Source organism: Anabas testudineus, chromosome 15, assembly GCF_900324465.2.
Source record: "Anabas testudineus chromosome 15, fAnaTes1.2, whole genome shotgun sequence".
Classification (NCBI taxonomy): Eukaryota; Metazoa; Chordata; class Actinopteri; order Anabantiformes; family Anabantidae; genus Anabas; species Anabas testudineus.
Window position 1 is genome coordinate 2,709,333 of NC_046624.1, and position 22,965 is coordinate 2,732,297.

General features: G+C 40.0%; 1 protein-coding gene across 7 annotated transcripts in view; it reads right to left on the reverse strand.

Annotated features, from left to right (window-relative positions):
- The window catches only part of LOC113159612 (regulating synaptic membrane exocytosis protein 1-like), a 69,053-nt gene that overhangs the window by 30,231 nt on the left and 15,857 nt on the right, over window positions 1–22,965 (reverse strand). For 6 of the 7 annotated variants that reach the window (XM_026356394.1, XM_026356393.1, XM_026356392.1 and 3 more), the window contains exons 3-8: window positions 21,982–22,192; window positions 19,893–19,904; window positions 8,504–8,775; window positions 6,437–7,125; window positions 503–543; window positions 71–184 (exon numbers count right to left, since the gene is read on the reverse strand). In XM_026356394.1, the coding sequence (XP_026212179.1) occupies window positions 71–184; window positions 503–543; window positions 6,437–7,125; window positions 8,504–8,775; window positions 19,893–19,904; window positions 21,982–22,192 (1,339 nt within the window). The remainder of the gene's footprint in view (window positions 1–70; window positions 185–502; window positions 544–6,436; window positions 7,126–8,503; window positions 8,776–19,892; window positions 19,905–21,981; window positions 22,193–22,965) is intronic. The other variant, XM_026356396.1, reaches the window with a different exon arrangement.

The window sequence follows — 22,965 nt, forward strand, 5'->3', positions numbered from 1 at the left end:
TAATCAACACAGTACACACAAACAATAATTTGTGTGTATTGGGTTGATTGTTTTTCATCCAGAATCTGACCTTTAACCCAAGCAGAGCCCCAGCTTCTTTAGGCATTGCAGTGCTCCTCTTGCTGAGGGTGATCCGTCCTATTAGATGGTCCCCTTCCTTGGAGGGCTGCCAGGTTACAGGATGCTGTAAGAAAGAACGAGGGACATGTACAGATGTACATGCTGACATTCAGAAGACATACATGTCATATATATTATACCAGTACACAACTTGCAATGTTTCCTTCAGCAAACATGCACAGTAGCTAACTAAAGCCTAACATAATATCCAGGGTCTGGTAGTTATTACCTGGAAAAAAGTTGTCTGGTACATGCAAAGTGTGTTTTACACTAATTAAATTGAGTTGATGAAGTAAAGGTAAGGACAAAAATAGAAAAATCAATTACCAACAGACAACACCAGGGGTGTTAACGTAAACGTAACATAAAAAAAGTAACTTACGTGCCATACAGTGGGGTCATGTGGGTAGCATTCCCAGTCGCCTGCAAGACAAAAGACACTAGCTGAGATGTTATGGATGATGTTGCAGAAATGATGACCTCCTTTACATCCCTTTTGTCTACACACACACACACCGAAGCATAAAATTGGAACAGTATACACAGCACATACCGGCCTGACTCCTCTCATACAGAGCTCGGCCAAATTTGGGGGCTCTTCAGAAGGTATTTGTTTACAGTGCAGAGGGTTACGTTTATTGAATATTCAGGCCTGGGCTAGAATTAGGAATTTATCACTGCAGCAGCAGGACTCGGCCTCAAGTGGTCCACCGAGACAGTGATGATACCAAAGCACAGCTAAGCCTTTTAAAATGCTTTAAATCCCTCCCAGATATTTTACAGATTAGATGTTGTGGAATCACTCCAGGGGTAATGCAGCAATGTACACCCAAATAAAAACTCAGAGGCACGACATCCATCAACATGACCAAACATCTTATAAAGATACAAAAAAGCATTAAAAGAAATCATATACATATATAAGTCTGGAGGCTGAAGCATGCTAAAGAAATAATAAAGAGTTCAACGTATCAATTTTCAAAATATGATTATATATTTTATATTATTATTTACATGATGCGTTGTATCATTAAAGAGCATAAGCACAGGTTTATATTTTTATTTTGGATGATTTACAATTTCAAATATTATTATTATTAACTCTTTTAATTTGCTTTTAAGCAGTAGGCTACATACACACATACATACATTGACTGCATTCAGAATATTATATATATCTTTAGAAAAATAATTCAAATTGTAATTATTACTATTTACTTTATTTATTGAAATGCATTTAAAATTTCCATCCATCCATTTTTTTAACCACTTGTCCTTTGGAGCTTATCCCAGCTGTCATGAGGTGAGAGGCAGGGTTACACCCCGGACTGGTCATGAGTCTATCAGAGGGCCAACATACAGAGAAGACAACCACTCACATTCATGCCTAACATGTCTGTCTTTGGATGGTGGACGACCTAGAGAGAACCCATGCAGGTACAAAGTGAACATGCATGGATTTAAACCTTCTTGCTGTGAGGTGACAGTGCTAACCACTATACCACCTTGCCCCCTGCTCTTAAAAATTTAAAACATACACTGCCCATTCAAAAAAAGAAAAATCCCACACTCTAATATTTCGTTGGACAGCCTTTAGTTTTGATTATATATTCAAAACATTTATTCCCCTACAGAGTTGCATTCATTTTCCCCCACGATCGTGATATTGATGATGGGAGAGTCAGACCACTGCCCAAATCTGTGTTTTATCAGTCCACATGACCTTCTTCCATTGCTCCATAGTCTAATCTTTATGCTCTGTTGCAAATTGAAGCCTTTTTTCTGATAAGCCTAACCCGTCAGTATTCAATATTCACCCCAGATATTTGGTGCTAGTAGTCCCACAATTAAGAGTAAATATTAATGCAAACACAGATTTTACTTTATATATTTTATTTAATTGACATTACTTTCTCGAAACCTGTTTTCACTTTAACATTAATGAGGTATTTTTCTGACATCTTTTTGTCAAAGTAACCAACTTTTATCGGCGATGATGGATTTACAATGTCAATAAAAGGAAGAAATATCCAAGGGGGGGAATACTTTTTATAGGCACTGTAAAACCCAGTTCCACTTTCATTTTCTTCACTGCAATCTTTTAGGAGCAGTTGTCATTTAGGCAGCACTCAACAGGATCTGATGCATTTTCCTCACAACCAGCAGGATATTTTTTTTGATAATTAGACTATTAGAATGAATATTTTCAATGGCTGAGCTTCAGCTCCTGCTTTAGTCCAAAAACACAGCCTTGTCTGTACACATAGGCTGGGGGGTGTTGAAATGTGTGCCTGACCTCAGCGACACTGTTATGACATGCAGTAAAACAGCAAAGTGTTCCTAGGAGCCAAGAGGCTCGAGGTTAATTAGTTGTGACAACTTATAGTGACATTATGTAATCTTAAAGCAAACCCTGTGACGACAGACATCCAAGCTCTCAGTTTCCTAACTCGAGTGTGAATTTGCAGAATTTATAGGCTTTTTTAGTCTAGTGGGTGGGCCACAAAAAAGATCAAAGTCACTAGCAGCAACAGGGCACCATGTGGGTTCATTTGTTATGTAATTAGACACATGATATTGAAATGTAAAATAATAATATATATTGATACACAGGTTTCATCATATCATCGAATCGTATTCACATGTATTCACATATTCACACCCTAACCCTAACCAAACACAAACCCTACTCCAAACTGTACTTATTCTATAAACCAAAACATGGTCTAAACATTTCCATTTTACATTACACAGATGATATTATCAGCAACAGCAGCAGCAACTCACAAGTAAGGTACAAAGCAAGCAACAAATCAAAGTCGAGTAGAAGACATTGAAAGTAAAGTGGCCTGAGAAAAAATGATTGTCTCATGAGACATAAGAGACAGATAAGGAAGAAGTGCATGGGAGCTTGCAGAAAGTTTTTGTCTTGAAAAGTTTTTTGAATGAGTAGAGTAGAGAGAGAGCAGAGTTAGATAGCATGTTTCACCAATGTGGGATCACTAAAAGGTTTTGCTTGAGCTCTTTTTCTGAGAGGTTCGGATACCAGATGTCATTCGTTGGCAGAGCGCAGCGGGTGAGAGGGACTAGAGACATGAATTAGGGTTCTCGGGTTTGATTATTGCTGCTGCATTTTGGGTTTTCTGGAGAGGTTTAATTACCCATGATGGCCGGCCTGTCAATATAAGAATTGCAGTTGCCAAAATGAGAGAGTGCCTTCACAAGGAGCTTGGTACAAGAGTAGAAGGCCAAGAACAGAGCTCTCCAGCACATCTGTAAAAGGGCACTGACTATCTTGAATACTTGCCAAGCTAAGATACCTTAAAGGTTTGCCCAGGACCTGGGCAAGGTAGGACTTGAGCTAGTCAAGAACTGTATCCAAGATGCTCAATTCAGACAGGAGCATCTGGTGATTTACAGTGTCAGAAGCTACAGACAGGTGCAAGTACAAGTACAGTTAGCACAGATGACTGTGCTGCAGTTTTTTCCGTCTGAAAGGACTTGTTTCTGTAGAATGACCACTCCTGAAGTCAGACTGGTTAGCATCAAGGATATTATAGAGAGAAAAAAAGACGAGAGACAGGTCTGTAATTCCCAAGGTCAGGGTCCCTATGACCTTACATCTGGCCTGTTCTTGTGAATGTGATATCTTAAAAACACCTTCAGGGAATTTCTTCAAATACTGTATTTATTCTGATTCAAGAATGAGGAGATTCGATTTTGGTGGCCAAATATTACAGTCAGTGTGACTTCTTGCATATCTATCTGTCCCATTGTCATGCACATGATATTTCAGGAATATCTTGGGGAAATTTCTTCAAAACTGGCACAAACATCGACCTGGACTCAAAGGTGAACTGATTAGATTTTGGTGGTCAAAGGTAAAAGGTGATGGTCACTGTGACTGTATGCTTGTCAAAAGCCTTTAAGGAATTTCTTATCCAGTAAAGGTTGAAAAGGTCATGGACACCAGAAGACAAAAGTGAAAGTAATGAATGAAGTACATATGTATGTACTATTTATGCTTTCTTTTCTTCTTCCTTGTTATCAAAGCAGGGCCTTGTGTTGTGTGTTAGTGTGTGGGGTGATGCTCACATAGATCATAATAGGATTTACTGTACAGTGAAGGACTGCATATTTGAGTGTGTGTATATGTTTTCCTACACTGATCTTACAATGATTTACATACCTGGACAATTCTCGGCTGCCAGCAACCACATCTCAGGGCTGATGCGGCCTCTGTCTCAAGCTAAAAAAGGAAGCAACGTCTTGTTGCCACAGTGGTGTGTTTAAAACCTGGTCTGACAGAACACTCTCATTCTAAACCTACACTTGATTGATGTAACAGTGTCTGGTGTAGGTCCAGGCTGGTACAGCATCCACCCTCTTATCCAGTGGTAACAGTGAAGTCGAAATGTAGAATACGCATGGTTAAAGTCAGATTCACTGTATTTGTGAAATACTGTAAAGGTTATTTTGAAGAGTGAAACTACAGGTTTTAAAAATAAATAGGAGAGAGGGCATGAAGAATTATCAGTCAGTAATCAGTGGGTGATAAACATTTACTATAACAAATCTACTTTTATTATTAGGGAAAGAATTTTAGCATGGATTTATTTTAATAGAATAGAAAAGTTTACTACAATAATATATCATTAATTGCCTAAAAACGAATATAAGTTGAGGGTAAACAAGACTGAGCCTGGTTTACTTTAAATTTAATTTAAAATTGTATTTAAAACAGCATATTCTTGACCTTGCTCAGATAATCGTCACATGAACCAGGCCACAAGCATGATTAGAGTTGATACACATTTAGAGAAAAGATAATTCTGTGGTCTTTTGATTGTGGCATCATTTTGTTGTTTTAAAATATTTTACAGCACAGATCTTGCCAAGGTTTTAAGGACATGAGACCTTTTACTACTGTCCAAAACATTTGGTGACTGCAACAGTTTTTCATGATCACCTTGTTCGAATTACCAGTTTTATAGATGACACATTCTGCTACATTGCACAGATCCAACCATGAGATCTACTCAGTGCATTTGGTTTTAGTGTGTGGCATTGCAGCGACTCTAGAAGGACTGGACTGGCAGAATATTCCTTGAATTCATATGAGTGACTCCAAGCGCCTTGGCACACTCTGCAACAAAGTGACATAACAGACCTCGAACATGACAAGGCTAGGGTACAAACAATAGCATGTTCTCAGGCTTGGGGACATATGTAAGTCCACACAAGGTCAACTCTGGGATCAACTGTGGTCAAACTGCCCCATCACAGACACACTAATGCACACATACATGCACGAACTGTGTGGGATTCCCTCCCCTCAGGACCAAGCTGAAAACAATGCAATATGACACGAAGGAAAATATTCAGATACACATATGGGTTCACACTCGGTTGTGAACGCGAGTTACCACATCTCCTGTAACAGAAAATACTGCCGGAAAATAACTGCATATAGACACTTGATGAGTACTTTGGTGTGTATTTTAAATATGAAGAACATAAGACAGGTCAACAAATGCAGTATTTTACAGACTCATTAGGTCATATCAAAGCAGCCTTACCTGCTCTGATCACAGTTTACAAAGAGTTAAAGCAGAGATGTGCCTCCTGATTCACAAAGTCTGAATGAAGACGGCAGACTGAGACTAAACAGCTCCCTCCACTTCTTACATTCACATCTCTAGATACGCTGGTTAAGTGGGAGTGTTCAAACACATGCATGCACACACACACACACACACACACACACCTAAAATGCAGTGTCTGATGCAGCGTACATATGCAAAATACATAATCTCATTGCTTCCTTTAATTAATAGTATTACTACAACAGATCTGATTGAAGAGGCTTGTAAATGACTCAGTGCAATGTTTTTTTTTTTGTTTGTTTTTATTTCCTAATGGCCTAATAAGGTTGATTTACACAGTGTAATGTAGTTGTAGCAGACACTGCGCTCCTGGGTGCCTAGTGATAATTAAATCAAGGCAACCGTTAAGATTATGTTCCCCAGGAATCATTGCGTGGCCCTAAAATCAGCTGCCGACTGTAACTATTTCTTTGTCTGTTGATTGTATGTGAGCTCCGTCATGTTTGGTTTTATTTTTAATCTCTTTTTGTAGAGATAGAGAGAGATGTACAGATACAAAATATTACAAGATAAGATATATATTTTTAGTGACTCATCAAAATAAGTTCCAATGGAACCTGAATATACCAATGAAATGACAGCTGGCCGTGCTTTTTATTCCCTCCACCATTTTTTTGCATGAACAGAAAGCGAGGATTGATGTCACTCACCTCTCTCACTGACACTTTCGATCTCAGCATCCTCACAGCTGCTGTACTCAGGCGTCGTCCCTCCTTCTTCCTCTGAACTGCTGACACTGGTTTGCCTCTTCCCTCCAGCCCCCAGCCCGCGTTTCGACTTGTAGGGCCTTGGCGGTGGCGGACGCAGAGATTCTGATTGGTCAGAGCTTAGCGAATCATTACGTAGCATGCTCTCAGCCTTCTCCCGTTTGGTCCGTCTCACTACAGGTCCCTGGCCTGGGGCTGAGCCAGGGACTGAACCAGGGCCTGAACCAAGGGGTTCTCTGAGTTCAGGGGGAGCGCCTTGCTGAGCAAGGGTGTGTTCATGAGGCCCACCAACCCCACCCACCGTCCTCTGACCATTCCGAACACCATCTCCAACTTTCCCTACTATACCCACGCCACAACCCTGCACAGGCACAGGGTATCCCCGGCCTCCAGGGGGTATGGGCCCTGCTTGGCAAGAGGGAGCCCCAAGGTGGTGACCCTCCTCTTCTGTCCGTCTTACTCCACCACCTCCTCCAACAGGATCATGCTCCAGAGACCGTCCTTTTGTCAGCCGCCGGCGTTCTCTGGATTCGCCCCGGAGGTCCCGGTCCACGGAGACCTGAGTCTGTAGCCTGGCCTGGCCCTGGCGCCGCTCTCCTCGACCAGATCCTCCTCCTCCCCGTACATTTCTCCTGAGGGACGATCAGCATGTGAATGGAGGGGAAGAAAAGGAATAGGTGAGGGTTTTGACAAAGAGAGTGTAGACCAAGTATACTGTTTATCCATACTTGGAGTATTGTTGGATCACATTTAGTTCACTGGACAAACGTAACCCACGTTACATTGGGTATAAAAACTTGCAAATCATCATTTCACCTCTTTGGTGCACAGAAGCATTACGATAATTGTTACATGGTTATGTGCTTACTATAACTGCACTTGCAGTTTAGGTGAACAGGAACGTAATCCAACAAGGAGATGGGGTTGGCTGAAAAAGCCCATCACTAGGTTCCAGAGTCAATGATTTAGAAAAAGGAACACTCCAACAAAGACTTAAACTGTGCTTTTTCTCCACACATTTACATTAACCCCCATTTCTGCATCCATAAATGGAAGATAAATAATTTAGCTAATAACTTATTATAGCTGAGTAAATGTTACATGAGACAGCCCGCTTTATTTCACTGCTTCTGCTTCCATTTTAACAAAGCTATTTATTCATACTTAACAAATAACATTGGTTGGATTTTGCATCTGTTTCTTTTTGATTGTTAACATTAGTGTCCATTAATAGAAAGTCATGAGTGAAAACATTTTAGCATGTGTTTTGGAACTGACTGTATTTTTCCATCATACTCAGACTGACGAAGGAAATGAGCCGCTGCTTCCTTAAGAGTCATAATCCAGAGCTGCATAAGAATGTAGTAAGTAATAAGGAGGGCATAATGCTCAGCAGTATAAATATTAGCATAGTTTACAGAGAGTGCTTACTTTTTGGTCGTTCAGAGAATGTAGGTAAAGGGGGAGTTTCACCAGTTTCAAACTTGTATAATATCATCTATGATATCATAGTGATGTCACTAGGATTATTTCATTTTAGTTTTGGAGACTAGTAAAAGACACAATCTCTAAGCATCTGTGTCTTCTATAATGAACGTCCTTTTTAAAATCTGTCCCTCACATGTAAATTGCAATGCTGAATTGTTGGAATACCCTTCTAAAGCCACATGAACACAAGCAAATGATGTGTATTTTCTGTATTTGCCATTCTATCTTCTGTCTATTCTTCTCTACAGTGACTAATTGCTCTTGCCGTAAGAGAGCAGTATGTTTCCAAGCTACTTTTCTAATGGCCACAGTTATTGGATACCAAGGCTCTCAACTGGGTATGCAGTAATGACTATTAGTGGTTTACAGTCATTCTTCAAAACAATTTTTTCTAAAGCTGAGATGCTTGGAGAAAACAGTATTGTCTCATTATTTTAGAATTTTTTGGGAAGCATTGCTTAAATTATAGCAGTGTCTTTATTGTGGGTCCTTTCAAAAGCTCTGCAAACTGCTTCATCTTACGTGTCTCGTGGTGGTTCGCTACGTGACCTTGCATCAGTTCCGGGTGTGGTCCCAGGTGCACCGGGTCGGATGGCGTCTTGGATTGCAGTGGTGGAGCCTGGGGGTGCTTGGGAGCGAGATCGGAGCTTCTTATCCGCGGGTGTTTGGCACACAGAGGGCTCACTTATGGCTGAACCGAGGCCAGCGGGCTTTCCAGACGGACCGGTGAACCACTCGCCTGGCTTTGTGAGGATTTCCTGCTGTTTCCGGCAGTTATTACACACCCAAATCACCTATAAAAGGAGTGTAAACAAGGGTGGAATAATGAATTGGATGTGTTGGACACAGGCCCGATTGGACAGAGGGTCCCCAGCCAGAGTTTCTGTATGAAGTAAAAGTTAATATTTTCTATTTGAAAGCCACAGAACTAAGTTAAAATGATCAAAAATAAATAAATAAAATGAAATAAAAACAACCCAAAACAGACAAACAGGAAAAAAAAATTTATATAAAATGAAACGTGACAAGAAAAATTAGATGCAAAATTACTACTAAGAGATGTAAAATAATGTGAAAGGGACAACACAGAACTACAAGAAAAAAATAGAAATACACACAAAATGACCACAACCATGTGTGGCAGGCTCATTTGTGTCTCAGGGTTTATGTGTTGGAGGAGTAGGTAGCCCCTTAACCTCTCTGTATGCAGAGGCCTATTTTCTCATAAAGTGTCTATGAGTATAAAGTACATTTACAATCATGTCTAGATAGTTGAAACTACAGCCTTATCAGCTAATTAGCCGACAACATATCATCATAGCTTCATATAATGTATTTCATTCATTTACATTTAACCTGACACAGGAATTTAAGGAAGCTGGCAACATCACAACAATGTCTCCAACAGAGAGGAACAATTTTTTTTACTCCAGCCAGTAAAAACCATCTCAGCCAATTAGTTTGCCAGGCACTAATGTGAAGCCCAAATTTAATCATAGTCACTGTCAAACAGGAAATGGAACAATGCACTTCCTAAAGAGCTGCACTGCTGCCAATGAGTCGTCCAGAAAAGAGCTTTTTCTGGAAGCTTTTTAAGATCAACATCATGGCAGTTATACCAGCAAGCAGCTTGGCTTCCACTGTGGGCTGCTTTTGGCCTTCACATGAAAAACACACAGCCAACTGGATAATGACAGGATATTCAGCTCACTGCCAAAATAATATCTCCCATATTCGTTCTTTCTATTTGTCCCAGCACACATATGGACACCAACTATATACATTGGCAGTGTTTACACACTACAGCTGAGCGTCCAGACTCAGATTTTCTCCTCTCACATGACGCAATTCACATTTTGCTTTGTCACCAGTCAAAACAAAAAAAGAGGGGTCACGTGGATGATATACCAAAAGACATTTATAATGGTCTCGCTGCTCAGGCTCGGTCCAAACACTGGCCATGACAACTTTGGGCGAACACTCACAGTCCAACATTGCTGTATCCACGTTTTCCTGGCTGCACACTGAAAACAGTAAAACAGCAGAGGAGCACAAAGCACGGACACTGCTCACCTTTTGGATATATGGACAAACTTAGAAGTCTCTCTTCCTTCATTGTCTGAACAAACTGTGGATTTATTTGTCTTTGATGGAGCGTTACAGTAAATGTGGGTGTATATAAAGTTCTGACCAGTTTGTGGATGCTGGATTAATTTCAGGAATAAAGCTTAAAGATGGTCTAATTCTGATCGTCTGTGACCTAAACCTGGGCCTCATTTAAACACTCAGCCTTTTAACTTTTGTTTGTTTAGTTGATTATTTTTATGGCAGTAGTGGATGGTATAGTAAAGTAGCATGAAGTGTGGTTGTTTTTGAGAGGATTTGCGCACATTTTCACTATAATGCCGCTCACTGCAATCTACATGGGTTTTCAGCATGGCAGTGTACAGGCACATTTTGAGGACTTCATGGACCCCGAAACATGAAATCATTTTAGGGTAGAAATGGCATAAAAATATATATGTATATATAGGTGCCCTCAAAAAATAATTTGATAAGAAAAGATAGTCATCCCCATGCAGTAAGGAGAAATGTAAAAAGTTTTTTATTGTTTATTAAAGGGATAGCTTATCACAAGAAAAGCGTTTTCCTTTTGAAAACATGGAAGCATTTCACAGGTGAAACCATGTATGTTTTCATGAAAACATGGAAATATCTATGTGACCCCAAACCTTTTAATGTCAGAACATATATTAGCATTAAGTCTATTACCAGAAGCTATAAAACGGAATAGACTGCCAGTCTATCACAGGGCTGACATTCACACATTTACACCTACAGGCAATTTCGAATCACCAGTGAACCAAACTGTATGTCTTTGGACTGTGGGAGGACCCTGGAGTACAGAAAATGGAGGAAACCAATGAAGACATGGGGAGAACACGCAAACTCCAAACAGAGAGGCACTGGTGGTCTGATAGGTATGAGTTCATATCAAAAAGAGCTGTGAGTTACATTTAAGAATAGCTGTGAGTGGACCTTGAAGGCCTGTAGTGTAAACACAGCTACAGTCCTGCACTGACAACAGAGTCAAAGTGAGGAAGTAAAATTGCGCGGGAAATAGAGAGACAGAGAGGATGGTAGAGGAGTTTGGCGGGTGAGGGGATGAGGGGGGGGGTAGAGAGAGTCCCTCTCCACTTCCAGCCACCAGGGTTCTCATTACTCCTGAACACTCCCCAATGACTCTTTAGAGAGAACTAAAATAAAACGCATTGGCCATCTTTCTGTCTCCATCAGTTCCTCCTCCCGCTCTCCCTCTCACTCACCCTTCTTACTCACCCCTCTTGCACTTCCATTTCTTCGTCCTCCAGATTGCTTTTGATTAAAGCTACATAGGAGGAGAAAACAGCTTTACACCAACGCAGCTATATTTATCCTGCCAAACACCCCAGCACCACCAGGGAGAGAGAGAAAATGTGTGCTCAAAACACACACAGACACAAACACACACACACACACAGTAAAGAAAGCGGAACTGTGCCTCATGCAGGACATTATAGCTTTGGTGAAAACATCCACCAATCTGTGATTTTCTGCAGCCAGACTGACGAGATAGATGGCTGCCAGGTCGACACCACAGTGCTAGTTTACTTGTATGTACAGGCAGGCAGTGATGAGTGGTTGTTATGAAGTCAGAGAAACAACATTGAGCATCTTTATAATTCAAAGTAGTTTTTAACACTTCCCGAGAAGTGTTATGAATGCTATGGAGATATTAAAAATAGCTTCACATTTTTCAGTTCTACCCCAAAAAAGCATTGCAGCTCAAACAACAACAACTAAAAGTACAGCTAAACATAACTTTCTGGATAGATTACTATGTAATGTCTGGTTAGTTGAATTTATTACATTTAAATCTAAGTTAGAAATACACATCACAAATAAAAAAAAATCGAATTACTAGTTTTGTTTAAAACTCAAATAATATTATATTATAAGGTTGGTGGTGTTCCAAATGGGCATAGTTCAGTCCAATGGGAAAAGCTTATTTACACTTCTTTAACTTGAATAGCATACAGTCTTGTGTCAATGAGCCCCAGTATATGTCAGCAAAGACCCCAATTGTAATTTTTTAAATTAATAATAATAAAATGACCACTATAGTATATAAGTTGAACTATTAAGTTTTCAGACAAAAATGCTACAGCCTGTAAATTCTGTTGGCTTGGTAGCTTGAGCTTAAAATGTATAACTGCAACTTCAGAGATTGTAATTTTCACAGCAGTTTTTTTTTAGGATAATGGGCTTAGCTTTTGCTGTGTTACTTACACTGGAGATAATATAACATCCACAAGAACTGAATTTGCAAACAACAAACGCTACAAATGTATAGATTTATATGTTATCTGTTACACTGAACAATCATTATCAGCAGCTTGAAAAGCAGTAAGTCCAATTTTACAGTGTGTATTTTCTTAGCAGTGGGTGTTGGTTAACAGGCTCAGCTTTGGCTGCAGTACTTCTTACCAGCCATGCATCAAGTTATCACTGACAGAATAATTAAACATCCTCATGAGCTGGTTTATAATAAGCAACTTATCACGTAGTGAATGACTCATCGTTGCTTGTCATTGTCAATACCTGGCAACTTGTGTGAGCTTCGAGTGTGTGGGGGGGGGAACGCCGTCTAGTATTTGGATTTGGGACTGCAGTCCCACTTTTAAACATGCAGTGTCCACATTACAGATTGTTCCTTGTTTGTACATGTCTTTAAAAAGACAGCTGCTAACAAGCAGATACATTAGACTACAGAAGTTGTGGGGAACATAAATTACTAATTATTTAAGAGACATTTTTCAATATGGAGCAAATGTATTCCAATCACAGTTTTTCAAAATAAATACATATAGAGTGGTAGACACTGAAAACAGACACAATTATATATATGGGGTTATTGATATAACCTACATAAATGTATTTTAATTAGGATCTTGAACTGTACACTACATGTATTTGCACATCATAGTTTATTTTTTTTACAAGCCATAAATTAATATTGATATTTCATCTGTGTGATACTGACTTTGGCTGCACATGTGAAGTTAGTGAACGTGTGTATAAAGTTTGTGGAAAGTGAATAAAAGGTTCTCTTTCACTGAACGTTGAAGTGGTCATGCCTTTTTACATGCATGTCATATCTCTTATATATCCCCAAATGCCAATATCATAGCCAACAATACTGCATGTCACCCCCATTTTTTTGTTGGTGTACTCCTTCCTAAGCCCATTTCACTCTCTGCTGGAACAGTTATTGTGTTTCACCTTTAGAAGATGTGGTTCAAGTGTGTTGACACCGCAGAACAAATGGCCAGTGTTGTGGAGATATGGAGCGGTGAGCTGTTATTTTATAAGAGACTCACTTAATCCCATAGTAATCCATTGTATTAGATCACGCTCTTAAACAAGTGCTGGACAGGAGGAACTGTAGGCAGGCAGAGAGCAGCCTGACAGCTACTGAAGCTGACACACACAAACACACACACACACAGACAAAAGATGGACACAAATGTAGGCATCATCTGTATGCTCCCACAAAAGAATACATACAATTAAATATATGCACATGAGCAGCACTTGCTGATACAAATGCCTGCTCTTATGCCTACACACACACGCACGCACACACAAACTGCAACAACAGCAGCAGTGTGTCACGTGACCATAGTGAGACCCCCCTGAGATGACTGAGTGAAGGAGAGACGCACAGAGAGAGAATAGCTCCTCCACAGATAGAAACTAGGACACCAAACCCCTGTGCGTGTTTGTTTTGCGTCCTGCTGCATCTGTGTGTGTCCATCTGTGTGCGCATGTGTGTGTGCGTCTACTTGTGCCTGTCGAGGAGCAGGAGTTTGTATCCACATGCGTGCATCATCGGTCATGTGCATATGATGCATTCCTGTGTGCGTGTGTGTGAGAGAGAAAGAGAGAGAGGGAGAAGTATAACAATGAATAATCCTGTGGTGAAATCTTGAAGTTTATGTAATTAAAGTGTTTGTTTCCTGGAGCGATTGGGCGTACAGTATGTGAACATCGGGAAATCAGTATGAGCCAGAGGTTGGTTAACTTTCCCAGTGCTCTTCACTTGTTTTTATATTGACATTTTCACACATGGATGTTATAACATAATTTAGGCCCCAAAATGAGTTGGTTGGGTTTAGACAAATAAATTACTTGGTCAGGTTTACACACAAAAATGAGTCAGTTAGGGTTTAGGTACAAAACACGAGTTGGTTAAGTTGAGACACAAAAAGAAGGTTTTTATATTTAAGGAAAAGCTTGTGGTTTGGATTTAAATAAAATTAAACCATTGACTTTCGTTACAAATTTGACTAATAGTATGAAACCCATAAAGGCCTAGTGTCTCTCCTTATAAAGACCTGTGTTTTGTTACAGTCTACCACTTCACTTCCTTAGTAGGTAGACTTGTCACCTTTTAGTTAAATCAACTGCCACCATTGCTACTGTCATATTTTCTGTGACTGCTAGATGTCACCTACTATACTTATTGATAACCACCTACTTGCCTACTGGTAGGTCAGAAGGTGCCCTGTTAATAAATAGCTATATAAGAGGGATCAAAAAGAGGAGCAATTAGGGAGTTTAGTATGTGCGTGTTTTTAAAGTAATTTGATTGAACTGACTATTTAAACGTAATATATTTGAGGAATACAAAAACAATACCATACTTCAAATATTTATATAACACCTCAATTGATGACAATGTGTATTTATGGTTTATGATTCAGTCTTCAATTTTAAAAAGTTCTCAAGCTACCAGCTCCACTGTGGCAAGACCAACAATACAGTAGGTGAATTATTTAGGTCCTCTCCCTCCTGCACCTTGGGTTGATTTTGACAATTCAAAATCAATATCAACACTCAATATCTAGCACATTTTAATTTGAATTTACATTTATTGTTAGTGGTTACATAAATAAACAATCTCCAAGCTCTTTTTCAGTGTTGCTGAGATTGCTAACAGTCTAATAGCAAATACATTTGTGGATAATAATTTAGATCTGCAAACAAACATAACACAATCCATCAAATAAAAGTTCTATGTGTTGTTTGTGTGTGCAGGTGCAATTATATTAAATCATATAATGTGCATGAATTTAGTGTAGACCAGTAACACACTCCTATAGTCACTGATAAATGACCAGTACACTATAAAACAAATTAGTTATGAAACTAGGAGCATGCCTATATTTCTTAATTTTTCTATGTAATATTAGAGACAGCAGAAGCTTAAAAAAACATATTTACCCCATGGAAGTGAGGGGAGTATGAGAAGAGGCGGTAACAGGAAGTAGTATCAACCAATGACAGCTTGACGTATGGCACCAGCAGCAAGCAAGGCGGACGCCGTAACCAAGGGCGTCTATAAATCCTGCGCTAAGGATGAAAGACTGCCACAAAGGAGATTAGTGTCCACGCTAGCTAATGAGGTACTATATCAGCACATTCTGGCAACACCAAGCTAAATACACACACACAAGCAAGCAAGCACACATCCATGTACAGTACACTCATACTCATACACAGAAAGCTTTTACACAATTAAGTGTGTTTGCAGGGACCCAGGTGCATTCTATCTACAGTATTTGTACAGTTGCACATGGAACACTAGTTCTACAAGACTGCTCCAAGAAAACATGGCGCATGATTAACTGCACACATATTCACACACCTATAAAATGACTTGGATTTTCCATAATTCTATCCAACATTACATAGATAAAAAAAAAAATAGAAAATAGAGCCACAAAGCATTACACTGACCTGGATTTTAAGACAGACTTGAGGTGAGTCATGACGCTGCATTTTTGTTTTTTCACCACTAAATGTCTCCACTAAGCCAACATAGCACCTGCAGGTACTTGGGTGTCATATACGGTATTTTGTGCATATTTATTTTACAAGGTTAAAAATGCTTGCCACATAATTCAAGTTAAACTCTCATATCAGCATGATGTGAGACATGGTGTGATCAGGAACAGTACTGTCACACAATAACTATAGTGAAGTGCGTAAAATGGAACACAAAAAGACATAAAGCATAAAAATAAGTTGTCTCAGCAACTCGCCATACAGTAAGTTTTGGTTTTAATGATGCACATGAACAAGCAGAAAAAGAATGCACATACACATATTGTTAGTTTGTTTTGCTGCAAATACATAATTATCCTGTTTGTTAAGCCCTGGCCATCAATTATCTATTTAAAAACTTTCAGCAACCTGCAACCAAAAATACACCTTCATACAGTGAGGATGCTTTCTCTGTGTGTCTGTGTGTGAGTGTGTGAGCTTGCTTTCATAAGACACTGGACAGCAACAACCAGGAGAGAGATGGCCCCCTTAAGACCAGTCAATGAGAGACGGACACGGAGACGGACGCAGCTAGCGAGACTGGCGATCAATAGTAATCATGAGGTGCTGTGGCGTTAACAGCAGATGACACATTGCTCAGGCTTTTCCACCATGCTGCACCCCGACACAAAGCAGAACAAAGTCGTAGTTCTTCGTAGATCACTACATATAAATTTGCATCATCAGGCAGTATCAGGCAAATGGTAAGATTACTTTTCAGGTATTTTGCCCTTTTTTGACAGTTCATTACTCACAAGGTGCAAGAGTCCAGTTTAAGTGGCTAACAAGAGGAGTTAGGAGTGATGGTTATTCCCCTGCCTAGATTTAGACCCAGGGAAAAATAAATGAGTGTGGCATGTGAATGCAATGCTTCACACAAATCTATGCAAGCCGGACACAGACGCCCCCCACCCCCACCCCCCGCAAGGGAAAAGTCTGTGATCTACAGCTTTTATATTAGAGGAGGACGGCAACATAAATGATGATGACACGTGATAAATCAAGGTCAGATATAACAAAAGACACAGAGTAAATATGGTGGGAATAAAACTGCCGTGATGCTGGAAACAGTCAACCACTTTGAATGGTATCAATCCATTAATTAGCAGTTATCACTTTGGAACCACAGCTTTGGGTTAGTAGGGCCCTGTTCTACCGCGTAGTAGGCTCAGTAGGCTGTTAAGAGTATCATTTGTTAGATTTTCGATGTCACAGCTACAATAATTAATGCAGAGCGTGGCAGGTTTAGCCCCAAAAACTACTTAATTAGATTCGTAGATCGTTATTGGGCTTATAATAGAGTAGCATAATTATTAGTTGAAGCGAACCCATTGTGCATTCAGAAGATATGCAAAATATCAGCATTCTCTCTATCAATCTAAAAACATTTCAATCAGTGTTACTGGCATCCTCTCCGTCTCATCCTGTATGGGAAAAAGCTGTCCTCTAAAATAGAGTGTATTTATAAAACCAACATTACTTCTCTGGTTAACAGCATCAGTGGGCTGGAAACACTAGTGAATGAAGCAGCAGCAGCCCATGCCAGTAATTCAGAATCAGAATTGGTCTAAAAACAGCAATCTACCAGTGCCGAGCAGTCTGAGTTACAGCCGCATAAAAGCCCAGGCCCCTTCCACCACAGGAAAAACAGCCCTGGACATTACAATTAGAGAGAGGAGAGGCGTTAGCAGGCATGATTGTATGTGTGTCAGAGCGAAGAGAAAGTAACACACAACACTCTTCTCTAGTCTCCCATGGGAGGAGGAATCAAGACATCAAAAATGGCACTTTCTGTGGTGTTCGTGCATGTGCTTGTTGCACTTGGCTACAGTACAGCAAACACTCATCTCTCCACTAGAGCTCAGCCATCAATGCAGATAATGAACCCTGAATATCATTAGCACAACGCACCAGCCTGCATGCACCATACGTCATTATGGGTCTTTAAAACTTTATCTATGTCTCTAACCATCTCTTTTCAGTGACATTTTTCGAAAGGCGCAACGACAGAATCACAGTTCAACCAGCACACAGGAAATACACAGATATGTGAATACAGTGGCGAAAAAATATAGAGGTCATTAAGCTTCCACTTTTCATTTTGAGACTAGTTCAGACATGGCTGGAACAGGAATGGACAGATGGCATAAATGTATTCAGGACAGCAGAAATTACAGTTAAGCTGTGCATGGATAGATGAAGCATAATAATATAACATATAGCACTATCCAGGAATCATTGAGGCAGTACAAACTTTTCATTATTTGCAAGCTAATGAACTAGCTGCTATTTAACTTTCTAAAAACAAGTGCTAATCTAATACTATTTAATTTCTAACCTTACTAGAGCTACAGTATGTCACATAATGATAATGTGTTTTAATACACTGCTTCCACCAGGGGGATGGGTTAAATGCAGAGGACAAATTTCATTGGGATGTATGACTAATAGAGGCTTCTTCATTGGGCAATATTGCTCAGCAACAACTGAGAAGCCTCAAATTTTTTATATTAGACATGTCTTTAACACAGCTTCACACAACTATATAACCACCTTTCTGTAGTATACTCATGAGTTAAGGATTGGTCACTAAGATGCTCCAACAACTCCTTTTGTCTCTGGAGAAACCACAGTTAAGGTTAATAGCTATGTGAATGCCATAGCTTTTAAAATAATTTCTGAGACATAATTGAATTATAAACACATTTTGAGTAATTGTGTAGTATTACGGTAGGTGCAGGTATGGCTCCTGCACCAAAACTTTGTTTACCATCAACACACATTACAAACAAACTAAATAAAGTGATGCATGTACAAAGTCAAATAAAAGTAGAAATATTCCTTTATATGTTACATATTCACAGGAAATGACTGTGAGGACTTCTTACCGCACTATACATGTACAACACACTGATGGTCTGCATGTCTTTAAAGGCCAGAACTACCCTTGCCAACACTTCCACTCTAACTTTGAGTGTTTAGTTTGAGTGGAGTGGAAAAAGCAGGCAGAGTAACTTTTCACTTTTGGGCCAGGAAAGATTAATCAATCTCCAAATAATTAAATGAATCCATGTCAAACAGTAATTCAAACCTGGCCTGCTGTCCAGCTATACAGCCAGTGCTACACAAGGCCTCCCCTGTGCCAAACTTTCCTTTTTAGAGCCAGTGATTGTTGTACCAAGCTTTAGCAAGGGAGTGAGACTGCTATGTACAGCACACCAAAGCACTCTTGGACAGCCGTGGCGTTCATGACCAGCCAAGTATCATCAAAGTGCTGGTTTGGCAGCTGCCCTGAGGGAAGCCAGCCAAGGGGCAAGTAAGGTTCTAAGCCTAACACAACTACACAAGCAGAGGAAGGTGTTAAAGGCAAGTCCGATGAGAACCCCATGGGAACCAGTATCATATTGGATGATTCTGCTTAACTCTTGTTTAAGCAGGCTACATCGCGATGAAGGAGTGAAGGAGGCCAATTCCCAAACTTCAACAAATATACCAGGATAACTACCCATCTGTTTGTCAAGTGAATGAACTCATATGCTGCACACCACAGTAGCAAGCCAAACTCTGCATGTCCCTTTCTGGGATGCTTGTGTGAGAAATAATTATAAAAGAATGAAAGCTACACTAGTTTTATCAAGTGGAAAAATAAAGGAGGTGTTGTGCAAATCGGTTGATAATTTTCTTACAGTCTTTCTTACTGTCTAGTTAGAATGGATGAAAATTGCATGTAAATCAACATAAAACTATAGCTCAAATTCCAAAAAGCTATTTTTGGTATTTGTGTGTTGACATGTTTAATTGTAATAATTATTATATAAATAATAATAAAGACATGGACATAAACAAAGAAACGATGCATACATGGTACATGTACATTTACACATACATACTGTGCATATTGTATGAACTTATTAAAATGGGTCGTCTTGCAGGTATTATGCATTCAAGAAACTAAATTTAAAAAAAAAATCACAGCACTCACCACTTTTTCCTCCTGCAGCCCAGTCAGCCATCCATGTATAATGGAAAAAAAGACAGAGAGAATGTGAACAAAGATGATATTTGAAAGCGTGGCAGTGATCCTACAGCCCTACCAGTTAAAAACACTCTCAATCCTATATAGTAAAAACAGAACGTATGTTACAGAATGTATATTAGGTTATGACATGACATCTTTAGGCAACTAAAAGTACTTTACTAAGGTTAAAGGTTAGAGGAAAGTCCCTTTAACTACTGGTAGAATGCAGAATGCAAATCACTGTCTCCAGATACTCTGAGCTGTCAGCCTGAGATTTTATGTTCTGGTACAGCAAATTCCAATGTTGGGTTTCACACCATGTTCACATTCGCTTACTAAGACGCTCGTGACACAACTTTCTTTGAAAGGGAAGATTGATCCTATTCTCAGTTGATGTTTTATGCACAAGAGATTCAGCTGGGGGCGGCTAAGCTAGCTTAGCAAGGGACAGGTAGCTAGCCAGTGTCTCAAGTCTTCAGCTAACATCTACAGTACCTAAGAAAACCTGTCAAGTTCACTAATTATGACACTGTTAATATGTTTAAAAAGACAAACAGACAGAAATAAAGCAAAGTTCATGCCAAACAAAAATATATGCACAAGTGCAAAGCTGGGTGTAGGCTAGCAACAAAGTGCATCATTGCTAGCCTGAAAATAGCACACCACTATTTATAATTGTTGTTGTTTATGTACAAATAAAAATTAATAATAATTTGTTGTTATTGATTTTTGGAGGTGATAGTTTCTTTTTTCTTTTACCTTGAAGAGAGGCAGCCTCTTTGCTCCAGCTCCGTAGCTAAAGAATGTGGACTTCGAATACACCAGAGTATCACTAGCTGTTCTTCTCTAAGTTATCACTAATAACTCATGAAAACCTTTTTTGTCCTTTTTTTGTTTGACAAAAAAACGGTGCTGCTAGATTTAATTAGATTAAAGTAAAGTAAATAACATTGGCTCCCCACATGTGAAAGCTTTGTTAGAAATAGCGTGGGCGTGTGTGTGTGTGTGTGTGTGTGTGTGTGTGTGTGTGTGTGTGTGTGTGTGTGTGTGTGTGTGTGTGTGTGTGTGTGTGTGTGTGTGTGTGTGTGTGTGTGCAAAATCTCCCTTTAAAAGACCGAAAGCAGCTGCCACCTACCCCGGGACACCACTGAGGACCCCACAGCTGAACTCTCCCCATGTCAGCCAGTAACTAATTAGGATGTACTTTTTAATGTGTGTGTGTGTGTGTGTGTGTGTGTGTGTGTGTGTGTGTGTCTGTGTGTGCGTGTGCGCATGAGGTCATTAAATGCCAAGTTGGTGGTGTAGGGAAGAGAAAAGGGTGAGAGAGGGGACGTCACTTATTTCAGAGGGAGATTTGCCTCCCGACACCACGCACATACACACAGACACACACCTACACCCTGCTGCGTGTGTATAGGGCACCTCCGGACCCCTGGGAGACCAAGACAGGCTGGGAGACCACCCCCTCGGTCCACAGCTCAGTCTAATGCCCAATTAACCTTTAGCGGCTCCTGCTTGGGTCACACACATACACACATGGGTGCACACACAGATTCAGACACACAGTAACACATACAGATCTCATATGCAGCACATACTGTTTCAACACATACACACACATACACACACGGGGCATTCTATACAGGCAGATATGTGCTCATCTCCGGCACCTGTGTGTTCCACATGAGGCCTTCTCAGACATACTCTACCTATGCATACCTATGACCAGCTACATATAAATGTGGTTTGTGTTTGAAACACAGAATTACTAGGCAGCAAATGTAATGTTTATTATTGTCACTTATAAATCTGTTTATGACAACCTAATTATTTCTGCATGCTATTTCTATTTGTCTGTTGCCATATAGTAAAAACACAATTACAGATGTTAATGATGGATATAAATATTATACATATTATTTTGCACTTTTCTTGATCATAGGCCTATGGTTTGGCTCTAATAATTATTATTTGAAAACACAACCTTGAACTATGAAAGTGTTCTTTGCAAGACATGATCAGAGGAAACAACCATAAGAGAATGTTGCCTTACCGTGTTGGATCGCAGAGAGACTCGCCCCCCGCAGCGGGCACAGAACTTGGTCTGGCAGTACGAGCACAGGTTCCCACAGCCATCTGCGAACTTGGTCTTGTGGCAGATGCCGCAGGTTGGCGCGTCGTCCCGGTGAACTGCCGAACCCGCAGCCGCCGTGGCCTGCCGGATAACCGTCTCCCTGTAGCTGGACAACTGCTGCTGGATCCCTCTTGAGAAAAATGAAATAATACGAACTATGAAGACTTTTGCCTCTGTGAGAGTTGATCATGGTATTAATGAGTGTGAACACACAAAAATATGCAGTGTGGAAAAACCCAAACTTGTGACTCAAGTGTTGGGTCGTTGGACAGCAGCTGAATCTCCTTTACCTCACTTTCAGAGCTGGGATAGAAACTTTATCCTACCCCGAAGAAAGAGTACCCCTGTAGTTGTTTCGTTTAGTTTTTTCTAGTGAGACATCAAGCAGTTAAAAGTGGATAAAATAGAAGGAATGTTCAAATAGAATAAAGAAGGAGAAGAAAGGAGGAAAGGGTCGAAAGGGAAAGAGGAGAGAAAGTGAATGAGGGCAGAAGAGAAGACACCAGCGATTGTACAGAGATTCTACATCCTGTGTAGAATAAGCAAATCAGAGAGAGAAGAGCATATCACCAGGCATGACATTAAGAGCACTGGGACTTACAGACTGGGATTCAGCGATGCAGCCTCCTCCTTCTCCATCAGCTCATTAAAAACTACAAATCCCAGCAGTGGACGCCAAAGTAAAGAAAGAACATCCAGTCGTTTAGTCGAGATTTCAGCAGTGCTCCTTTGGGTGTAACAGGACAAACTGTTCCTCCAAATACACCCTAAAAAAAAAACCTTCAGAGACTCCAAGAACCCAGTGGGTGAAACATAACCTGCCCCTGGAAATGTTAACACCTGCACTAACAGACACATATGCCACTTGTGATGATGTGTAGTACACACATGCACTACACTTCC